We start from the raw sequence: 19577 nt of genomic DNA on the forward strand, positions 1-19577 counted from the left end.
AATTACAAAAGTTTTAATTTAGAGTAAATTTTGCTATAATCTAGATGTAAAAATTCAGAATGTTACAGTTCTATAGGTGTGTGCTATGGAACAGAAATTGGACGGTGGATCATTGCGACGGTCACTGTGTCCTGGTGGAGCTTCGCGGCAGTTGGCCACTCGGAATTGCCAGGGGCGTCACCGCTTACATCAGCGGAGATTTTTTTATTTTTAAATTTACTTAAAAAATTAAATAAATAGCTCCCGTATGAAAAAATTTACAGGAATAAACGCCTACCGCCCTTTTAAAAGGCTACAACTCTTTGAGAGAGCGGTAAGGATGCCACGATGGCAAGCACAGATCTTACCATTCTCTTAGAGGGCGGTTGGCCCTTACAGCCAATTGAGAGGGCGGGTAAGCACTGTTCCATAGCAGTGAATATTAGTGAATTTTATTTTAATTTTTCGGAATTTATTTGATGCCCTACCACTGGAAGTTATAAAAGTATCTTTTTTTAAGAATTTTAGTTTAAATTATACACATGATTTTTAAATGAATCCAATTAAAACAGGTTGCACATGGATTATGGAACAAGTACATAATTTTTTAAGGTTTTTAGAGCAACAAAAGATTACTATTTTGAACATAGGAGATGAGAACAGAAAATTGAGCGCTGAGTACTATTCATCACGGGAACCGCCTAGACCTATGCTTACAACCATGGCATCCTTACCGCCCTCTCAAAAGTTAGAGCTTTTTGAGAGGACGGTAGACGTCTATTTCTGTAAATTTTTTCATTCGGGAGCTATGTATTTAATTTTTTAAGTTAGAAAATGTAAAAGTAAAAAAAAAAACTCTTCATCAGCGTGCGCAGTGCAGGCCTGGTGGCAAGATCGGCCTCGTGGGCTGGCTGAGGAGTTCGGTCCAGGAGCGGTCAGGTGGCTCACGCGCGCAAGGCCCATGCGGCGGTTGGGTCTGTTGGTAAAGTGGCCTGTGCGGTTGGCCCAAGGTGGAGTGAGGCAGGCGAGTTTTTTTATTTTTTTTATTTTTTATAACTAATATTTAAATAAATAGACTTCTGATGGTAAGATATACACAAATATGCATCTATCGTCTTCTGAAAGTGCTGCAACCCTTTCAGAAGGCTGTAAGAATATTACAGTGGCAACGTCACCCCTTACCTCTCTCTTAGAAGACGGGTAGGGCCCACCCGCGCCTGCAACCGTACCGCCTCTTACTGCCCTGTCATGGGGTGGTTAGTCCCACCGCTTGGAAATTTGTTTTTTTAATTTAACTTTTATATACGTTAATTTGAAAAATAGTGCATATTTATTCGGTGAAAAATATTAGTTGTGCAAAAAGTGGTTAAAATGGCATCACAGAGTAGTTACTTTTTGGAAATTTTGGATTGATGTAAATTTATCGATATTTGTTTATTTATTTGATGTAAAATTGTATGAGTAATTTTTTTATGATGTAATGTTGGGAGGATACAAAATCTAATTTTTTGAACAATTGTAGTTGTGAAGCACTATTAACATAATACTCGGCACGGAGGTTACATACGCTGACAAACATTACATAGGACATGGGGTTTATCGTTACTGCACGAATAGACCCTAACCATAAAAACACGACGACAACAAACGTTGGCATGTATGGTACACCTAAAGACCCACCTAATAGTGTGCACTGCTAATCCTAACATGCCTTAGTGAGTGAAAATATACCGGGTTACAATAGATGCTCTCTACTGAGTGCACCTAAAATATTTGCTCTTTCTCAGAGCATCGGGACAACCCACCTTAGCGCGACGGGCCCTCTCCCGCTTCCTTGCCCTCTCTACTTCGCGTGCTTGAGCCACGGTAAACTCCTTCACTGTCTTCCTCATGCACTCCTCCTCCTGCCACTTCAGCCGCAGTTCCTCTTCTTGTTGCTTGTACTCCTGGCATTCGTATGCTTTCCTCCTCCACCACATACTCATGTCGACCCACCGTATTTGGTCTTCATTTTGCTCTATGTTGAGCCATTCAATGAAGTCACAGATAGGTGGAGGAGACTGGACAAATGAAACAAGATGTGAGATTAGTAAAACAGTGCATGAAATCGTATGGAACAAGATGTGAAAAGTGCTACATGACTGATCTATATCGCTATACCGGTGGGTACTCATACGGTCCATGTTGAGGTTTATCGTATTGGTAGTTGGCACACATGAAGAAGCGTAAGCCATAGGTGTCAGAGATGTCCTGGGACTCGCGAAGCCTACAAAGGTTACCACCGAAGCACATCGGTGGTTCAACCCCTGTGGAATGAAAATCCCCCAATATTTTTTGGATGGGCTTGGTGGAGCTAAAGAAGACATTGCAGTTGAGAGAGGTGAGGAAGGAATGGTTTTTCCATGGATGAGGGTGAGGTTACTTATGATGCTTGGGGGCTGGTATATAGACTGAGTGCATGGGTTTGGCTGGAGGCTGGAGCATAGGTGTCATTTAATTTATGATTAAAACTGAGTCGTGTGGTCACTTCATGTCTACACCCTGCGTCAGGACAGAGGTGTTGTTATTTCATGGTTAAAGTTGAGTCGTGTGGTCACTTCGTGTCTAAAGGCAGACTCACGACAGAGGTGTTGTGTGGTCACTTCGTGTATAAGTAGCTTTGTAAGAAAGGCTTTTCTAGCTCTTTCGTGAACGGTTCATACAAAGCTGATGACGAGGAATGAGACAACCTGTTGAAGAAATGCAACTAGCGTGCGGTCACGTGGTATTAAGAATGCAATAATGATATGATAAGTAGACCATAGAAAGTAGACACATCCGAATATGTAAGACAAGTTCGTGAATCAAAGATGCATCATGAAACAAACATGTAAGTTACAATAGCAAAGGTAAAATCCTATTGATATCTCCCCCGCTATCGTCGATCGTTCCCACCATCATGGTCCCGAAGTAGCTGCCGCTGGTTCACCCTCACGTGGCCCCTAGAGTAGGTCAGGACGTCCGGTGGACCAACCTACCTGGTAGGCCTAGTAGTGATCACAGGTGTCGACAAACAAGGGTCCTCGACACCAGGTGGTCTTGGCTGCTGGTGAACATAACCTAGCCGAACAACCAAAGCAGGTAGGCCTCCAAGTGCCTTGAGACCGAGTACAAACCTACATCCGGGTGGATGTATGCATGCTAGAAGTAATGAAAATGATGATGAGTAAAATTTCTATGAAATCGTAAGGTAAATGGGAAGGTAAATTGCAAGATACATGGAACTGGAGGATCCATTTCTTCGTGAGCCCTAGTCAGTGTAATTACATTATTTAATTAGTTTAATAACACGATGGTCTAGTGGTGACACTTTGTGTTAGTGGTGGCGTAGGGTGATGGCTTAGTGCATGCATGCTCTCTATAGGTGTAAGTAGGGTGTCAGTGCAATGAGAGAAAAGAGAGAAAAAGAAGGAAAAAAAGAAAGAAAAAGAAAAAAAAAATTTAGAAAGATTAAAAAACTTGGGTTGGACAAAAAGATTTGATTAAAATTACAATCTAACAAAAAATTGTCAAATTAAAAATTTTAATTAATAGTGGTGTGTGTCCGTTTAATCAGTATTTTAATTCAATCCATTAAAATAGTAGTGCACACCAACCAACTGCATGGGCAGAGAGGTGGTCAGGGATGGGATGTGATGTGAATGATGGATGGATAGTAGTGTAAGCCTATTTAATTAATATTTTATTAAATCTTAAATATTAATTATTTCATTTGAATTCAATATTGATGATTTAATTAGATTTTTAATTACTTAAATATTTAGTATTGTTAAGAACTATACTATTTAATTTGTATTGTTGTTTATTTATTATTTATCGAGGGGTGTAATTAGTTGTGTATCATATATATATATATATATATATATATATATATCTAAGTAGTTATTTTATTACATGTACCTTGTTTAGCAGATACAGTATGACTTTCCATATTTATTATGGAGAACGTCCTGTAGTTTTGCACGGGAGGCTCGTAACAATTTAGAACTGTCAGCACAGAGAGAGTTCAGTTGAGGTACCTAATGACACAGATGGTATGAAATCACATGTTATGAGCCTTTTGCGTGTAAACTAGTAATCCCATACTATGTCCTAGAGGGTGTGCAGCCATAGTTTGTTCCAAACAGCTCGGTCGTTGTCCATATGTTGTTCGAGATGAGAAGGAACAACGCATAGGCTTTATACTCACACAAGACATTGGAGAAGAATTTTGATATAGGGGTGTACGTAAACATAGTGGCACAATTGATACAAGGTGATGCAGTGACTACTATGGAAGGATCAGGCCAGCAGGTCATGCATGAAGAGGATATAGGGCATGTCGGGGAGGTGAAAGTGTATCTAGGTCCCTACATGTGTTTTGGATAATTGATGACAAATGATTAAGGGACTAATGAGTTTATCAAAGTTATGAACATGTTTTAATCCCATAAAAGAAGTTAAATGAAGTTGGTGTCCCTGAAAAGGAAAAGAGAAGCGACATGTAGTCACTCAATAGATTTAAATAGATTTTATTTTCAAATTTGAGTATAGGTATGCCGTTCTATCAAGAGGGATGCGTACAGATCGACTTGAAGATGTCTTAGTGCTCAAAGTACCCATCTAGACCAAAAAAGAGAGACACAAATCACCCTACGAATACCGGGAAGTTAAATGTCTTAGTCTGGACCCAGAGTCTTCGAGCTGACCCGGATACTTCGGATTTTGTTGTGTTAGCCTGAATCTTCGAGTTCAGCTCCAACAGGGGTGCTCTATTAAGTTTTTTTACCTGGAGTCTCCGGGTTGACCCGGATACTCCGAGTTCTGTCAGTCATTTGGACCCTCCGAGTTGGGTTGCGGACATGGCTCTTGGTTACGCATTTAAGTGCCAACTTGAAGTCTTCGGACATAATCCAGATACTCCAGTAAGTACAAAAATCACTGTAACAGCTAGTTTTTTAAGGGGAAAGTATATATACCCCCTCACCCTCTTCTTTAAAATGCTGCTGTTGCTGAACCAACTCAAGATAAACACATTCATAGCCATTCAATAGCCCTCCTAACTCATCTAGTGCATCAAATCTTGCAAGATTTTGAGAGATGGGTTGGGAAAGTGAGATTGAGTGCTAGTGAGTATAAATTCATCCTTTGTGCACTTGATTTCATCATCAAACTGTCGATTCACGTTCATTACTCTTGGAGTTTAGAGCTCCTAGATGGCTAGGCATCATCCGGAGAGCACCCAAGCTTATGGAGTGCCCTGGGAAGTTCGTGAAGGTCATCCTCGCCTTCGCGAGGGAAGATAAAGCTTTGAGTAAGCCCAAGCTCGATCTTCATGGTCGCGTGGTGAGGATAAGGGTTGAAAGAGATCTGGCTCTTTGTGAGCACCTCAACGGAGACATAGGATCATTTGATCCAAACTTCAGGAAACAAATTCTTGTCTCATTTACTTTCTTGCATAATTTCTCATTCTAGTTGATCTTTGGGGCAATTTGTCTGATCTATTTATTTGTGAGTTTGTAGCTGCAGGTGGCTGGTGAAATTGTCTTTAAGCTTCCTTTGAAACATGTGGTAACCCTTAGATTTAATTAGACTTGCTTAGGTGTTCTTAGTTTTTGATTTCCTGTTCCATCTGGACTATTCGGGTTGAGCTCGGAACCTTGGGACCCCGGAGTCTCTGGATTGACCCGGAGTATCTAGAATTTGTAATCCACTATGAAGTTTAATTTTTAGGAAACGCCTATTCACCCCCTTTAGGCGACATCACGTATATTCAGGAGGGCAATTTTGATAGAGAGGGAGCTAGAGTGGACCCTTTTGAGGTAGATGCAGGATGCATAGATGATGAAGCTGGTGGTAGTGGGTTTGAAGAAGCTGGTGACAACGATGACCCGGTTCCTACGATCCGTTACTTTCATGGTGCTGGACTGCTGGATTGTGTCATCGTCGAGTATAACACCATATCTAACTAGGGATACCAGAATAGCAACATCTAGGTCATGCAATAGTTTCGTAACAGGGGGAGATCATCCACTTTATTAGCAACTATGCTGTAATGACAAGAAGGGACCAAAAATGCGTCTAGGCTAATCCTACGGAGTATGAGGTCAAGTGTACCAAGCACCCGAATTGTCTTACTTTGTACGAGCATATAAGCCAAAATACGAGAACTATTTTGTGATTAGTAGATACACCCCACATACATGTAGCGAAGAGACTATTAGGAATGTGAGCCATGCCGTTGATGCAAGGTTCATAGCCCAACTCCTTATCACCCTTATTGGCACATACATTTGTTTGTCGCCAAAATCCATTATGGAGGAGGTGCCAAATAAGATGGGTATGCTGATCAATTATCACACTGCATGGCGAGCGAAGCAGAATGTGTTGAAGATGCTGTTTGGAAGCTTTGAGGAATCTTGCAACTATGCTTCGAGGCTACTAGAGAAGATTGTCATGACGAATCCAAGGACTCAGTGGGCCATGACAGATGAGCCGATCAAGCTAGAGGATAGGTCATACAACATCACTGACTGATACCTGATTAGGTTATTCTGGTCCTTTGGACAATGCATCAAAGCTTTCAGACATTACAGGCCAGTTGTATGCGTGGATGTCACATTTCTGAGCGATAAGTACCATGGTACCCTTATGATAGCGATAGCAGTGGATGCAAATAATCAGATCATTTCTCTTGCCTTTGCATTGGTTGAGAGTGAGAACAATGATCACCTATTGTGGTTCCTCACCTTGGTGAGGACACATGTCATGGGCAACAAGGAACGAGTTTGCATTATCTCAGATCACAACAATGGCATTGTGCTTGTGTTAGACGTGCTATATGATAGCACAAACTACTCCATTGCATGACCTGATGTGGAGAGAAGATAGTGCATGTGACACTTAGGAGCTAATCTGTACACAAGGTACCACAAAAAGTCTCTTGTAAAGAGATTCAAAGAGTTGTGTCTGCAGAACCAGTAGACAAAGTTCAACGAGATTTGGAGAGAGTTAAATGAGACCTCTCACAAGATGATGGCAGCGCAACAAGAATAGGAGGACTATCTGTGAAAGCAAATGGTTGGGGGACAAACTATCATTAGCCGTTCATGTGCTATGTTTAGCTAGTGGATAACAGGAAAGCCTACGGAGCGTTGGATCCTAATCTATGACACTCACGATGCTAGGTTAGCACATAGAATTTTAATGATCATATTGTACTATTTCTTATACAAACAGGCCTTCTAACATTATTGTATCCATGTTAGGTACACCATCATGACAATGAATATAGCGGAGGCGTTCAACAATGTCCTAAAGGAAGTACGAGTCTTCCCATTGTGTGCCATCATTGAGCTCACATTTTATAGAACAACAGACTACTTTCGAGATTGTGGTAATGTTGCTATGAATTGTAGTATGCGGTTTGCACCTAAGGTACAGGAAATCATATCCAGAAGGAGGAACAAGACACACTTTCATTCGAGGAGGATCTACGATCTGGCCAACAATGAATTTGAGGTCATGTGTCACTGGAGGTATGCTTCAGGGTATAGCGTATGGGACATCGTGCAACAATGTCAACTTGGGCCTCATGAGGTGAAGTGCACCTGCAATAAGCCAAAACTGCACCTAATCCTGTGCTCGTATGTCTTAGTTGCTTGCAGGTGCATGGGCGGCAATGAAAGATCACAATACGTAGCATCGTACTTCATGATCGGTGCATTAAGGATCACATGGCTTCCAAAGATGCAGTCCTTCAACATCGAAATCAGCTACAAAGCGATCGAGGGGCCTAAGTAGGTACCTTATCCCTGAGCACGATGCACGGATCCTAGAAGGCCTAGAGCCATGAGGCTGCAAGGTGAAATGGATAAAGTAGATGTTATTGACGGCCTACGCAAGTGCAAACTTTGCAAACAACCTAGCCATGACAAGAGGACATGTCTGACCCAACAGTAAACTATCAGGCCACTATCGAACTGTAGTGTATTAGAGTTGTTACATTTTAGTTTGTTGTTTGAAGTTATTCACAGTCATGGTTTGTATTATAAATTGTTATTCACCTATTAGTTGTACTACTTATTTTGTAATATATCGTATGGTACTAGCATCACATACAATATTTTTTTTATTGAACCATGAAGCTTGTTATTCACCTATTTATCGAACTATGAAGCTTGTAATATATTCTAATTTGTTATTCACATACTTATTGAACCATAAAGCTTGTAATATATTTTAATTTGTTATTCACCTATTTATTGAGCTATTTGCTTAAAATCATTGACATGACTTATGGTGGTCTTCTCGAGCTTCTTCAGCAGTGGTACGGCGAGAACCGTAGGGGACAAATGATTTTCACAGGCAGCAAGTACCTTGATTATATGTGCTTTTCAATTACCATGATAATTTGCTACTGACTCAGTACATGTATTGGATTCCTTTTGCAGTTGCTTCAGTTGCAAGCCCAGAGTGTCCTACCACCACCCTCGATTCCATGAGCCACTCGCACGAGCAGGACTACTGCCTTCCACTCTCATGGTGGTCGGAGCTCCTATGGCGGGTGGTGGTAGGACACCTCTCTCGCTAATTGAGGAGCCACTTCTCATAGGTCTCGTCGACCGGTGGCGTCCTGAGATGCACACGTTTCACTTTTCTTATGGCGAGATGGCCGTAACATTGAGAGACATGGCCATGCTGACTGGACTGCCAATCAGGGGTGCCCCATTAGTAGTTTCGCAACCACCAAAGGAGTAGTGGAAAGGTTACGTTGAGGGCAGGTAATTATTTGTTATGTAATGCACTTCAAATATTGTAGTGCTATTCAAGATTCATTGATCCTCTGCATCTTGTAGGTTTAGTGTGCAATATGACAAGAAGGATGTTGGCCTCTCCATGTCCTAGATTCATGGGTTGTCACAGTTCGGTCCATGCCCACCGGATGGATGCATACAAGGCTACAATTATATAGCACTATGAGGTGTACTTGTACGTCCTGCTAGAAAGCATCATGTTCTGCAACATGGCAGGTGATTATATCATCCCCTATATTGTATGGTTAGTGAGTCAGCTCGCGTCACATTCTTATGAGCCGACATCTTATAGTTGGGGATATGTTGTGCTGGCTGCAACCTACAGAAGATTATGTGATGCAACCCAACGTTCAAAGAAGAAGAGATCTATTACAGGTTGTCTACACCTCTTACAGCTGTGGAGCTGGGAGTACCTTCTAATTTGTTAGCCTTAGGTGCTCAAGAGCATGTAGATGACATGAGGTCTACGATGGGGTATCGGTGGATGCATGCTAGGCTGAGATGGAGTTAGTAGCAAGACCATGGTAGCTACTCCTGGGTGGTTAGTGCCGCTGATGTGCTTCGGTGGCGACCCTTATAGGCTTCACAAGTCTCAGGACCTCTTTTACACCTATGACCTACGTTTCTTCATTTGTGCCAACTACCAGTACGACAAGGTTCGACATGGACCGCATGAGTACCCACCGGTATAGCAACGTATATCACTCATGTGACACTTTTCGTACAATTTCATGTACTGTCTTACTAATCTCCCCTCTTTTTTCATCTGTCCAGTCTCCTCCATCTATCTGTGACTTCATGGAATGACTATATATGGAGAAAAATGAGCACCAGAAACGGTGGGTCAACATAAGCATGTGGTGAAGGAGGGAAGCGTACGAACACCAAGAGTACGAGCAACAGTAGGAGGAAATATGACTCAAGTGTCAGGAGGAGGAGCGTATGAGGAAGGCAGCAAAGGAGCGCATCACAGCTGAGGCACGCGAAGCAGAGAGGCAAAGTAAGCGCGAGAGAGCCCGTCATGCTAAAGCGGAGGGCCTGATGCCCTACAAAAGGGCAAATATTCTAGGTGCACTCAGTAGAGAGCATCTATTATAACCCGATATTTTCATTCCCCAAGGCATGTTAGGTTTAGCAGCGGCACGATATTAAGTTAGTTTTTAGGCGTACCTATAGGGATTGATAACGTCCTAAGAGGAGGAGGAGGTGAATTAGGACATTTAAAAACCCTAACCAGCTCTAAAAACTTCACAAGATAAACATATATCAATTTCTATCTAAATGTGCTCTAGGTTTGTCTAGTGTGTCTACTCTACCGCTCAAAAGATTTGCAACCTATAACCAATCCTAGCAAACTACTCTAGGAAGGTAAATGCGCATAGGTAGATTACAAATATGTAAATGAGAAAATGTAAATAAGGTAGAAAGAGCAAACTCAGCACAGGGGATTTTTATCTCATGGTATTAATGGCATGAATGTCACCCCTAGTTCATGTTGGAGCTCCACCAAGAATATGCTTCCGGTTGTCAAGACTCTTCCAATACGACTCTTGAGTCACCAAGTCACAAAGACAAGACCTCAACCCGAATGAGCCACCAAGCCACAAAGGCAAGGTCTCACCACTATCCTCTCTCCCAGTCACTTGTCGTTGTCTTCATTTCGGAGCTTGAGCCACCAAGGTTAGGATCTCTACGTACCCGTACACGTGTCTTGTCGCCACTCCACACTAACTTGGAGGGTCATCAAGCTTGAGCAACTCTGGCACAAGGTGTCAGTGAGTCACCAAGACTCCAAGGTACCGACGTACCACTTGGTACAAGCTAGGATCACTCATTGATCCACTCTCTAGACAACAATCACCTAGTAACACTCTCTCTAGGACTATAAAAACTAATCACTCACTAAACATATGCTTAATTGCCTTGGATGATCACATTAAGAATTTTGGTGGCTTGGATGTCTTCTCATGTGTTTATGTGTTTCTCTAAACTCCAGCACCTTCAAATGGCCGAGTGGGTTGGTATTTATAGCCTCAAACCCGCCAACTAGATATTTTTCCAGCGGCTTAAAAAAGCTGTTAACACCGGATGATCTTGTAATAATAGTAGTACTAACACTGGATTATTCGGTGAGTACAACCTCAGAATTAGCTGTTGGAAACCCACTCAAAGCCTATGTGAAAATTAGACTATCCGGCGTAACCTTCAAACCATCATCAGACTATCCAGTGAGTTATCTTGAGCCAATCGAGTCACTTCATTTTTCTCTGCACAAAATACTCTGGTGTGATCCTCTGGTAATCGCTGGACCATTCAGTGAGTTGATCTGCGTGCTTCAACACATGAATCCTTCTCTGCAGGAAATGCTCCGGTGCAATAATCCAGTGAGTACAACTAGTACACTAGATCACCCGATGAGTTCATCTTCCTTTGCTTACTTCTGGAAATGCTTCAGTGTGTACTGCTTTCTTAAGCACCGAATCATCCGGTGAGGCTATCCTCACACTCTGTTAGAAATGCTCCGTGTGTTCACCGGTTCATCACCGGACCTTCCGGTGCGTGTAACTTCTTTGAACTCCACTGACAGAAGTACTCTGGTGTGCACTCAGGCTTAACATCAGACTATCCAGTGAGGCTAATAGACTCAAGACATAATGCTCTGGTGAGTGTAAACTCCTCTGCACCAGACCATCCAGTGAGACAAATCTTCCTAGGACTTTTCCAATTCAATCAAACTTTGTCCTGGGGTAGCATTTAGGCCTTATAGGTAAGTGGTAAGTGTTTCAGTGATTAATGACAACTATATCATTGTGACTAATATGTATGTTTTGAAGGAATCAAAAACTTAGTTCACAATGATTGTGTAGGATTTCTTGGTCCCTCATGAGATTCTATTGGACGCTTAAAGGATATTTGCATTAAAATTAAGGATCCTAGTTCTAAGTGTCACAAGGTGATTAAGAACACTTCAAGTAGATATAGGTTTCTTTCTAGTCTTTTGACCGTACTATAAAGGGGGGCTAAGTATTGTAGTTTGACATAGTTGATTCTAGACTTAGTTGGATGCACACTTGTAAAAATCTTACACTAGGTATCTCAAAGAAGCCCATGAGTGAGAAGTCAAGAAGTTAGTGCTCAAAGTTGATTGAATTAGATGGGCCTAAGAGTTTTTTGTTCTCACCGGATTGTCCGGTGCTAAAGGACATGTATTCACCGGACCTTATTCCTGTTCTGAGTAGAAGTTAAATGACCTCACCAGATTGTCCAGCGATGGCAAATATGTGCACCTGAGTATTTAACGGAAGGGACATTTTTTGAGGAACATTGAAGTTAAGTACACCGGATTGTCTGGTGTTCGGAGAAGATGAACACCGGAGCATTTAACAGAAAGTTAGAATTTTCGAAGGAATTGGAATTCAAGGCACTGGATGGTCTGATGTTGAGATGTGTAACACACCGAAGCATTTTCAGACTTGGTGTCTCAGTGCATGAGAAATGAACTCATCGGATCGTCCCGTGATGTGGTATGAAGAACACCGGAGCTTTTCAGGCAACGGATACTGACAGCTGACAGGCCAGCATTTGGAAAAGGTTACTCATCGAATTGTCCGGTGTGTACAATGATATGTGCACCGGACCATCGGGTGTTCACAGAAAGTGTGAGTGGTTGGGCAATGGCTAGATTTGGACCTTTAGCCTATATATACCCTTCCACTCGGTTTCATTCATCTCTCTTGTAACCCAGATGAGTTCAACATTGTGTGTGTCATCAAGAAGCAAGAGAGAGGACTTGAGTTGATTTCCAAGTCCCTAATTAAATGTTAAGTACTTCGTTAGTGCTTCAAGAATTGCGAGTGTGCATCTAGCTGTTGTTTAGGCTTGATAGGGATCAAGTGAACTAGTTAGCTTGTTACTCTTGGTGGTTGACAACACCTATCCGGTCGTGCTGATTGGAGGTGTTTTCGGTGAGCTCTTAGAGTTCTTGTGGGAGCCCCAAGAAGTGCTTATACTTGGTTTGATGCCCGCCATTTTGGAGACCGAGAAGTGGCGATCAATAGTGAGCACTTGAGTCTTGGTGACTTAAGGGGGAGTGATATCCTTATGTGGATGCTCCAACGAAGATTAGGGGGGAGTGTCAACTCTTCGATACCTCGAGAAAAAATTGGTGTCTTCTTTCCCTACTCTCTTTCTATTCTCAATTTACTTCTATCATCTACTTTCATGCAAGTTTCAATTTTGCAATTTACTCTTAAGTTATATGCTTACATGTTTGTTCTCCATGTTCTCGCTTGCTTGCTCGAGTAGGTTCATTTCCTTCTTCTAGGCTAAGATTGCTCCTTGTTCTAGAAATCGATAGTTGTTTTAAGGTTTGATTAGAGCCCTATTCACCCTCCCTCTAGGGCCATTAGATCCTTTCACTCGGATTCGGTGGCTTCTTCATGGATTGCATCAATGAGACCTACTAAGGTATATACTTGACACATATATTAGTCCCAATGACTATGTTGTCATTAATCACTAAAATCCCAATCATGACCTAATAGGGTTATTTTCACTACAATACCGTACATACTAACGTTTGTTGTCGTCATCTCTTTATGGTTAGAATCTATTCACGCAGAGATGAAAAACCCCATATCCCATGTGATGTTTATCAATATATGTAAAATCTATACCGGGTTATATGATAATCATACTTCACTAATATTATTGTTCGACAAATTAGAATTTGTATCCTCCCAACGTTGCTTCACTAAAAAGTTGTCCACACAAATACATTAAATGAATAATAAAATATTGATAAAGTTACATCGAAACAAATTTATACACACTCACTTATCCAATTCCTTTCTTTATTTATTCGCTCATTCCCTGATAAAACAAAGTTGTGCTATTGCACTATACTTAGCCCCACTCTCACCAGTAGGTACTGTACTCTATGCAGAGAGATGACATGAAATGAAACACACTCACTCATCAAGTTATTTCTTTCTTTATTTGCTCGTGCCCTAATGAAACGAAGTTGCACTATTGTACTCTATTAAGCTCCACTATCACTAATAGGTACTACACTCTATACAGAGAGATGACACGGAGTGACACACGACAAGACGTGACGTGAGCGATTAAAGTAGTATGCTGTAGGGCCAGCCTATTTTCGAAACCTGAGGTGCCGAATACGGCACTGTGCATCATATCCAACACCTCAAATGCTGAATAGGGATGTTTTCGTCCTCTGAAGTGCTGAATACGGTGAACAACGCCATATCCGGTACCTCAGGTTTCGAAAACAGGCCGGTCCACCCTTTTTTGTGCCTCGCATTCTGAAATCGGGTTTTCGTTGTTTGAGGTACCAAATACGGGTGCTGGATTTTAGTAAATACGATAACGTATGTTGCTTGTTGGTTACGAAGTCATCAATCCAGGGGAAATCTTCGGCCCAGAGAGAGAAAGAGCCGAAGGCGACGAGACACAACACGTATTTATAGGGAGATGAGTAGTCCATTTTTTTCTCTGTCCCATCAGTTACAGTGTCAGCATATTTATAGTCCGTACTCAACCACTCCACGCCAGGATTTACAACATTACCCATCTAACTGCCACATTCTCAGCATATTCGGTGGTATTTTGGTACCATTGAGTATATTTGCATATTTACAATTATACTCCAGACCGTTACACGGGCTTCGACGGACGCGCGCCTTCGCCCGAGTCCCCATAAAGCAAGCCGCACACGGGCCCTCAAGGCACATTCGACCAGCCTTGATGCTGCGTCCTGAGTCACCATTCGGTCTCCGCTCGAGGTCTTACCAGAGGTTTCGCTTGCACTGATACTTAGCGCCACGGGTTGACCTTTGGTCTCCATCCAAAGGCCCGCCAGATGCTTTTCCCGCGCTCCTTGAAATATAATTGTATTATTCGTCATTGAACAGCCACCAGTGGACTTTGCCTCAAGGGGGCGCGCGTAAGATCATTCCCTAATATTGCCTATTTTTAGATTTTTGCCTTTACTTTCCCTGTGTAAAGATGAGTATGTTTTCGCTATATTAAATTGAGAAGCTTTAGAGATGCATTCTCCGCTTTTTATTTTTTAATTATTTTTCGTTATTTTTTTGACTCATCGTAATATTATCAAATCTATTTGTATGCAACACGTGCATAGTTGCTAATGCAGTAAATGTTCTTTCAAACTTTATTTTGTCTTGAAAGCATTACGACGCTTTGCTGCTAGTGCCTATATTGGCATGCATACTGACATGCGACAAAGATCCTTTGTTGCCACACGCCGTCGCTGATGCGATCGAACTCACGCGTTGTAACGTTGATATCAGGGATCCGGATCCATTGACATGAGGGGGTTAAAAGGTACAATCGTTTTTCGCCAGAGGCATGGGGTCCACGGGTATGGACTCGAGGGTCTGGTCGTCAGTGCCTGTGAGGTAATCAAGGGGGTGATCTGAGTGCATTTCGCCAGCCTCGGATGTGAGATCGCGCGGGGCTTCGAGTCGGAAGTGGAGTTTTGTTTCCAGAAACGACCCGGAAAGTCGAGTGCACACCCGGCCACGAACCCGACTCGGACCCAAACGGGTCGGAAGTCGGTTCGCTGCCCGGCCACCTATCATAAAAGGGCACGTAGCGAACCACCAGGCCGAACGATCGATATCTAGGTTTCACGTACTGCGATTCCTCGAGCAGCAGCGACGACCGACCGATCCATGGCGGAGAAGCAGGAGGTCTCATCCGGCGGCAGCACGGCGCCGCTGTGCGCGAACGGCTGCGGTTTCTTCGGCCACGCCGCGACAGAGAACTTCTGCTCCAAGTGCTACAAGGAGCACCTGATGAAGACCGGCGACGCTGCCGCTCCTGTCTTCGAGAAGAAGATCGAGGCCGACAAGATCGCCCTCGCGAAAGCCGCGCAAGAGAAGGAGCCGCCGACGAGTCAGGATCCTGCTGCCGCCGCCGCCGCCGTGGTGGCCACGGCGCCAGCAGTGGAGAAGAACGGTTGCGCGGAGACGGAGAAGCAGGAGGCCTCCGGCGGCGGCGCCGCGACCATGTGCGCGAGCGGCTGCGGGTTCTTCGGGTCCGCGGCGACCAAGAACCTGTGCTCCAGTTGCTACAAGGATTACCTCAAAACCGTCCACGCCGCTCCTACCGCGGAGGCCAAGATCAAGGCCGACAAAGTTGCTATCACCCCGGTGATCGCGGCCGCCGACGCTGCTCCTGTCGCCGAGAAGGAGAACCAGGCCGACAGGGTCGCGCCCGAGCAGCCGACGAGTCAAGACTCTGCTGCCGCCGCCGCCTCTGTGACTGCACCCGCCATGGCGCCGGCAGTGAAGATGGGCGGCTGTGCGGAGACAGAGAAGCAGGAAGCCTCCGGCAGTGCCGCCGTCGTGACCATGTGCGCGAACGGTTGTGGGTTCTTCGGGTTGGCGACGACCAAGAACCTGTGCTCCAGTTGCTACAAGGATTTCCACGAAACCATCCACGCCGCCCCTGCCGTGGAGGACAAGATCAAGGCGGACAAAGCCGCCCTTGAAACGGTCGTCGCGCCTGAGCAGTCGACGGTCCAGATTTCTGCTGCCACAACTGCCGACCTGGCGGTCGAGGCGCCGGCGGTGAAGGCTGCGCCGAACAGGTGCTCAACGTGCCGCAAGAAGGTAGGCCTGCTCGGGTTCCCCTGCCGCTGTGGCGGCACGTTCTGCTCGCTGCACCGCTACGCGGATAAGCACGCCTGCGACTTCGACTTCAAGACGGCCGACCGGGAGAAGATCGCCAAGAACAACCCGCTCGTCGTACCCTCCAAGATCACAAAGATCTGACGGAGACGAGAGAGTGGAGGAAGAATGATCGTGGTGATGATAGCTTGTCTCTCTAGTCTCTTCCATACGTCAGAACCATTCTTGTCAGGAAATCAACCAGAAGTGTCTTTTTTTTTTGTTCATTGCCATTGATACCATCACATGTAAATTCTTATGTTATCCTGTTGACGAGTTTATAAATTGAAATGTATCTGAACTTTTATAGAATTTACTAATTGTGATAAATTTGGACGATAAAGTTAGACTCCGTTTAATATGAAACACATTGCTTGCCTTTCATATTAAAGGTCTGTTAATTCATTTCCTTCCACTTCAATCGACGCACCATGGTCACCAGGGGCCTAGCCTTGAAAGCCTTTGAGGTAATCGACGAAATGGCGGCGTCCGGGTGCGCCCTCGACGAGGGCACGTACGAGCTCACGGTGCCTGCGCTGGCGCACGCAGGAAGGATCGACGCCGCCTGCAAGATGTTCCAGGGCATCGACTACGACAACGAGGAGAGCGCGGCCAGGGACTTGGTGAACGTCCTCCTCAACTACCTTGTGCTCATGGGGCAGATGAATCGCGCCCGTTGCGTGTGGAAGATCGTCTTCGACCAGCACATCACCTGATCCCTGGACGTCCGGAACCTGTCCGTTGGCGCGGCGCTCGTGGCGATCGTGCACACGCTGCAAGGCTGCACCGGTTTAGGAAGCTGATGCTCTACTACGGGGTGGTGCCACGGCGCATCAAGTTGGTGACGGGCCCAACGCTCAAGATGGTGGTGGCGCAGGTGCTGGCGTTGCTGGAGTCCCCGTTCAAGGTGAGCAAGGTCGACCTGCGTGCACCCGGGGACTCCGTGCTGGAATGGTTCAAGGAGCCGATGGTCCAGCAGTTCCTGCTGAAGAGATACTGTCGAAGGCCGACTTCCTCATCCACAGGTCATTAATTCTTCAGAATGTGTGGAGCTGCTTTGGATTAATCTTGTTTTTGAGAGATTGATCTGAAAACTGTGTGTGCTGCCAATGGGAATGGGTTATAGTCCTTGTACCTTGGTGTCCATAGGTAGTCTGTTTTGGTTTCTTTGATTTTGTCGGATATATCATTCATGAACATACCATTACATTTTTCTGAACTTCAGTATGTTTGCTATCACTCATGTATGCATTTGATTGCTCCTGATCCTATAGATATCTGATGTATATTGCTTTTACATGCATTGGAATAACATTTTCTGGTTTTTTTTTTTTTACTAAAATAGCTTGATTATTTTTGGTTCCAGCTCCTTTGACCGCTTATAAGAGTTCCTGTTGAGTTGTTGTTGCCAGGCCACACAAACTTGAGGGATGTGCTACATCCATGTTAGCTCGACGCTTTAGTTATTCACGCTTAGATTTTTAGTCGTCGTAGGATTACTGCTTTGTCTAAATGACTTTATAAAAGATAAAGTCATAAAGATGAGAACTAAGACCCGATTAACCGTGCAGTTTTAACATTGCATCTTGCTTTTACTTTTCAATGGAATATTATCATCAGATTGTTAATATGTTGTCTCTGAATTGCTAATATTCCATTATGGCTGTTTTTTTATGATGTTTGTTTTGCCGCGTTCTTTCTGTTTATTGCATCCTTTCTGTGAGAAGATAAAATGTGATATCATTGAAGTTACTTGCTAGAATTTGAGTTGGAATGTGTGTTGTATTTCTTTTACCATTTTAGACAGCTTGAAATGTTTTCCATGCATTGTGGATGTCCCTCTTAAGCCTTTTCTTTTACACAGCATGTTTATGGTTAGATACTTGAATGAGGGCTTCAGTACTCATACGATGTTTATTTGGCCATCCTGCAAAATTGCATACTTTTCTTCTGTTGTCTCAGCTTCTAACTGAATTATGCAGTATCTTCTTCCACTCATAGGGGTCCTTTCATGTGTCTACGCAAACATGCAACCATTTGGTGATTTTACCACTTCTACAAATTTCACTTCTATTCCGGTACAACGATTATTGATTTTTTTTTGCTAAATTCATGGCTTAACCATTACACTTGCCTTCACAGTTGTATATGGGCACCAGCGATTGCACTTTGTAGGCAGATGATTTATTTTTAACTAAAGAAGTGACCCCTTATGGGCCTGATGATCTCAAGTTCTCCACCCATGTTTTCTGTTGTCTTCTCTTCAGTGCTTTGACAGAGGAAGCTTCCTCTTATGTTAGAAGCTCATCTAGACTTTAGGCATATATTGAATAAATCGTTATTTATTTATCAAAGTTTCTGGGTACAATTTAACCAGTTCTCATAATAAATATTTGCACCTACTGAAATTGTGAAATGAAAATTATGGTATGTTCCATTGTGCTGTGATATGTTTGGCTCTTTTTTCTTGGTTTCTCTTGATTTTTGTTCTGTTGATTATAGAAATTACAGCACATAATAATGCTTGAAGTTTAGAAAAATGGATACAACAAGAATAGGTAAAACAATGTGGTAACTGGTGAGCCATAAGCCATAAAAATAAAATAAAAATACACAGACCACACACAAAAAAAGGGGCAGCAGTTTATCTGCCTGTGCATGCCAAATACACACAAAAAAAAAAAAAGCCCAAAGGGCCCCAAGATGACCGCTGCTCATAGAAAGAATGAAGACCCATAAGAAGAATAAACAGAACACATATGAAAAAGGAGAAAATGTTGCACGCTAGACGGAAAAAAAGAGCGACCAAAGGGGCCAAGATGACAGGTGCGCCGTCATCATGCCACCTGCATCTCCATGACTGCCCAGGTTCGTTCTTCTCCACCACACATGGCGAGTGGCATCGTGCTTCATCAGCAAACAGCAGCCGTTGTCATATTTGTGCTTGATCATAGGTCAGCTGTGTGGCCATGTGAATACTTGATGATTTTTCTCCATTTTTTATTTGGCAAATATTTGGCAAACCGACAGACAGACATCTGATTCCAAT

The 19577-nt window shown here is 43.5% G+C and overlaps 1 protein-coding gene and 1 pseudogene across 1 annotated transcript; both read left to right on the forward strand.

Moving 5' to 3' along the window:
- The first annotated feature begins 15529 nt into the window (after window positions 1-15529).
- LOC133898602 (zinc finger A20 and AN1 domain-containing stress-associated protein 12-like) lies at window positions 15530-16633 on the forward strand. Its single transcript, XM_062339299.1, has one exon. The coding sequence runs from the start codon at window positions 15530-15532 to the stop codon at window positions 16631-16633; it is 1104 nt and encodes a 367-aa protein (XP_062195283.1).
- Window positions 16634-17330: 697 nt separating this feature from the next.
- LOC133898603 (uncharacterized) overlaps window positions 17331-19577 on the forward strand; it is a 45295-nt pseudogene continuing 43048 nt past the window's right edge.

The sequence above is a fragment of the Phragmites australis genome, chromosome 18, assembly GCF_958298935.1.
Source record: "Phragmites australis chromosome 18, lpPhrAust1.1, whole genome shotgun sequence".
NCBI lineage: Eukaryota > Viridiplantae > Streptophyta > Magnoliopsida > Poales > Poaceae > Phragmites > Phragmites australis.

Coding starts and splice junctions, on each gene's coding strand:
- LOC133898602 (XM_062339299.1), top strand. CDS start 15,530: ATGGCGGAGAAGCAGGAGGTCTCATCCGGCGGCAGCACGGCGCCGCTG.